This window comes from Phaethon lepturus, unplaced genomic scaffold (assembly GCF_000687285.1).
Source record: "Phaethon lepturus isolate BGI_N335 unplaced genomic scaffold, ASM68728v1 scaffold23177, whole genome shotgun sequence".
NCBI classification, from domain to species: domain Eukaryota; kingdom Metazoa; phylum Chordata; class Aves; order Phaethontiformes; family Phaethontidae; genus Phaethon; species Phaethon lepturus.
Genome location: NW_010551460.1, coordinates 5,559 through 10,003, shown reverse-complemented (window position 1 = coordinate 10,003; position 4,445 = coordinate 5,559). Strand labels below are relative to the sequence as shown.

Genomic DNA, 4,445 nt, shown 5'->3' with positions numbered 1-4,445 from the left:
CACCTTGAAGCGAACGTAGGAGCAAAGCTTCAGCATGTCCGCCATCTCCTCGGGAGTCGAGGGAATTAAAGGGATCCTGTCGATGCGTTCGGACTCTTGCAGCTCCCGGAGCTGCTTAATGAACTTGCTGTCAGTGGTACTTGGCAACCCTGGGTCGAACGAGAAGGGGGGCATAAGCTAAAACCGGGATGAGACCCCCACCAGCCCCAGAGACAGAGCATCGCTGTACCGACCTCCGTTGTCCCTGGCCTCCCGCCTACTCACTCATTTAAAAAAAGAAAAAAAGGGGGGAGAAAAAAATCTGTACATACAGCAACCTTAATATGCACCCAGAGACACCCCAGCCTCCCTCCTGCTCCAGGGCTTGACACCACCGAGCCCCGCGGGCTGACACGACACGAGGTGTAGCCCCTGTAGAGATGCACAAACGCTTCTGCAAAAACTACAGCGCTTACTTTTATGCAGCCAGCGGATGCCGATAATAATGCCTGCGTCCAGCCTGCCACAGCACAGAGTTGGACAGAAAATCTCAGAAGCCCCATCTGCACACACCACTGCAGGGGAAATCCCCCAAACCTCTGCAGCCCCCCCCGAGGTTTCGCACCCAGAAGTGCCCGGAGAGCCAGCCCACACCGCTCCCAGCGAGCAGCGGGAGCCCCGCCGCCCCCCGAGCCCGGTAGCTCGGTAACACTCGCTTTGCTTCATTACTTACTGCTTATCTGGGAGCTGCTCTCCCTGCGTGGGAGGGGGAAGGAGCTGCTATAACAACCAGGAAAAATCCTCCCAGGCAGAGAAGCTCCCTGTCAAATCCCCCATGCCTCCTGCAGCGTGTCATGCCCAGGCTGCCCCGAGCCCCCCTGCCAAGGGGACGGCGGGGCGTGCAGGGGACCGTGGGGATGGAGGGATGCTGTGTGGGCACAGGGACACCCCGCTGACCTGCACCCAGCCCCAAAGTGCTCTCCCACTCAGAGCACCCAAACGTGGGAGGACAGAGCTCTCCAGCTCCCAAAGCCCCAGCCCTCCAGCACGCTGGGGAGGCCACACTGGGGAGACTTTCCCCATCGCTGCCTGGATTCCCCCTCCAGCACCGAGAGGCTGCAAATGTGCCACCTAAAATGCCTGACATCCGAAGGGAAAGGGCATTTTCCTCCAGAGCAGAACCTGTCCCGTTTGCCCTAGTCCCAGCTCTAACCAAGGCACAGCAAGAAAAACTCCAAAGCCCTGGAGAAGAGCAGTCAGGACAAGGCCGTGATGCCCTCCCAGAGATTTTCAGACTATATATACAAATTATTTCAAGATGCTTTGCACTAAAAGACTGTTTTGCCTCCAGCACTGCTCTGGGCTTTTGCACCAGTTCCTGCTTGCCCTCTCCCCATCTTGCCTCCCCTGCATTGCCCACCTGCAGGACAGATGAGGGTCAGGCTGCAAATGTCTTCTGGGTACTGAGCAGCATAGACACCAGCAACGTTTCCCCCCATGGAAGTGCCAACCAGATGAAAGGGCCTTCTGTTCAGCTTGATGCATTCCACGAACTGGCAAGGGAGCAGACAGAGCGTTGTTAGGGGAGAGGAAGCAAAAGCGGTGGGTCATGAGAGAAATTTAACTCAAAAGCTTGAGGTCGGTGGCTCTGGCTGCCCGGGAAGGGAGGGAGCGGGGCTGCACAAGGCAGGGCTCACGGGGCTTAGCATCCCTCATGCCCCCGCATCCCTCACGTCCCTGCATCCTGCAGGGCGATGCGATGCTGGGGCTTTACCTGGTGTATCCTCTTAGCCTGCCCGCTAATGGAGTAATCGTCCAAGGCCGAGCGGGTCGTGCCCTCGTGCCCGGGCATGTCAACGCACACCAAGTGCAGGTTCTTCGGCAGGAACTGCAGAAACAAACCAGGAGCGGTTACAGAGCAGGGGAACCGCTGTGAAGCCCGGGGACGGAAACTGGTGACCACGGGTGGGAGCAGGGGGGTCGTTCTCCTCCCAGCAGGCCCTGGTTACTTGTGCACCAGAATAGGTCAGCTCATGTACGAAGGATGACATGATGAGAAACCACGGCCAAGACTTGCTTCCCATGGAGGAGGCAGGTACGTACTGCTCTTCCCCTGCAGCTCTGCATGTCATAAGGATGAAAGGGATCCAACAAGCAATGAGCACAGCGCTAAGGAGGGTGTTTCCAGCACGTTACAGCGATCATCACGTCCCATGCATGCGACCGTTGGGTCCCCACAGTGCCCCCAAGCCCAGGACCATTGACTCTCACTAAGTAGCAACATGACAGAAATGGAGTCCCACCTTGACTATGGACAGCCACATGTCTTTGTGGGCTGAGAACCCATGTAACATCAGGATGGACGGTCGGTATCCAGGTCTCCCTCTATAGGAATAACAAAACTGATAGTCATCGTAGTTTGCATATCTAACCTGCATACCCAAGGCTCGGCGCCAGTACCTGGAAACAAGGAGAAAACAACATCAGTGAGCAAGGCAAGACCAGGGCCCAGTGGCAATATGAGCCAGGTGACAAGTCCAAACTTGGCTGCAGATTTGCTAGTTTGCTAAGGCCAGTGAGCTTGGACTCACACCAGTGTTGTCACGGGCCTAACTGGGACTAATTCTGAGCATCTGGTGCCTGGAGCAGACCCTGTGCTTACACGTGATCCCTTACAGGTGTAGTACTGGCGGCTGCCTATTCATGGCTGCACTGCTGGCGGCTTCTGGAGACGCTCTGTTAAAAGCTTCAGAGACCCTAAATAACTAATTTGGCAATGGAAAAGGGCCAAAATAACAATCCTAAAACTGAAAACACCCAAACATTGGTATGAGGAGAGAGGCTCAAGAGAGAGAGGCAGCACACATGGCAAGGCAGCGTGCAGGATGGGCAGGCCAAGGGAGGCACTTTTTCCAGGTGGGTAAGGTGGATCTGTCACAGGTTTATTTGGGCACAGTCCTGCACCAATGGGAGAACATCACCCCACAGACGAGCACATTGGATCCCAGACAAAACAACTGTGTCACCCAAGAGGACCACAGAAACCCAGTTCCCATGTACCAACTAGACAGTCTTTTAAAATGTATTTATACCCACGCAAAGGACCAAAGGGGACCATCCTTACACAGGTCAAACACCCCAGAAGATACCAGGTGGACCTCAGGACAGCCTGGGTTGTTCCTCTGAAAGCAGAGGCAGACAGCTCCTGCCAGCGCACACTTGCAGCCTGCTCAAAGGATGCCATGAAATGGCCAGCCAGAGGGGACCGGGACAGAGATTATCAGTGACACTCTGGACACATGATGTGTACGTGCAGCCCAAGATGGAGGAGCAGGCTCGCTTTCTCTGCATTTCCCCTATGCGCAGATGTAACTTGTGTCAGGACAACTACTGGGTTACTCCTGATGGCTGAGACACCGGCAAATACTTTTATACACGATATCAGAATTTGAGACACAAGAGCAAGGTCACCAACACTGCTGGGCTGTCCTAGCTCTCTGCCAACTCAAAGCTTATGCATAGTGCAATCCTCTTTTAGCATAATCCCTTTTTGGAGGGAGTTAGTGCGACTTAAGCAGCATCTCGGCTCTGTGCTGGTCCTACAAGGAGAAGCGAATTTCTCCCTGAATAAGTGTCTTAAGAGTCCTCGCCTCAAAGGCACCGGTGTAAACTGCTGATGGGCAAGGTGATAACATTTTTAGCAACTGATCCTGATGGATCAATTCAGCAGAAGGCAAAATAATCTGTGCAAAGCTGAACTGATCCCTTGCAAGGTGTTAACGCGCTTAGTGGCAGCAGCTAAACTGATTAACCCCTGGCAACGGAGCAGGCAGAGCAGGCAGAGCAGGCAGAGCAGGCAGGCTCCGGGGTCAGGGTCAGTGCCGGACGTCACACCCGGCAGGCCGGCGCATTAGCGGCAGGGGAGGGAGCGAGGCCATCGGTGACTGGAGCCCAGTGTGACCCTTGGCCGTGCTGGCTGGGGACGTGCAGACTGACAGCGAAGTGGAGGAGGAAGGCAGCAGCAGTGGGAGAAAGAAGAAGCATCCCCGGGGTGCCGCAAGCTGGAGCCGCACAGGGCTGAGGGGGGGGTGGGATGGCGTGCTGCCTGCCTCTGCCGATGGGGAACACAATGATTGCACCCCAAAAAAAGCTGACTCAGAAAGAAGCAAACAGGAAAGGAAGGGTAAAGGGCAAGCCCGCTCTTCTCGCCCGCACCTAAGAGGTGCCCCCGAAACACAGAGCGTCGCAGTTACTCCTGCAAGATGCCAGTGCTGCCAGAAATGCTGGAAGAGAGAGAGATGGGGGCACTTACCCTTCAAAAGAAAGCAGCCCTGCTGGAGGACAAGGCAGCAGGGTCTTCTCTACCTCCCTCTCAACCCGGCTCCTCACAGCTCCTGGCATCAGCCCCTTGCGCCTCCTTTGCCCTGTCCTGCCACCCTGCCTGTGGCCCTCCGAAGGCTTCGCCC

At 55.8% G+C, this 4,445-nt stretch overlaps 1 protein-coding gene across 1 annotated transcript in view; it reads right to left on the bottom strand.

Annotated features, from left to right (window-relative positions):
- Positions 1–3: 3 nt before the first annotated feature.
- The window catches only part of ABHD6 (abhydrolase domain containing 6), a gene marked incomplete at its 3' end in the record, with an annotated part of 5,978 nt that continues 1,536 nt past the window's right edge, over positions 4–4,445 (bottom strand). Inside the window, exons 2-5 of the mRNA XM_010290934.1 lie at positions 2,283–2,439; positions 1,754–1,867; positions 1,400–1,532; positions 4–149 (exon numbers count right to left, since the gene is read on the bottom strand). Of these exons, the coding sequence (XP_010289236.1) occupies positions 4–149; positions 1,400–1,532; positions 1,754–1,867; positions 2,283–2,439 (550 nt within the window). The remainder of the gene's footprint in view (positions 150–1,399; positions 1,533–1,753; positions 1,868–2,282; positions 2,440–4,445) is intronic.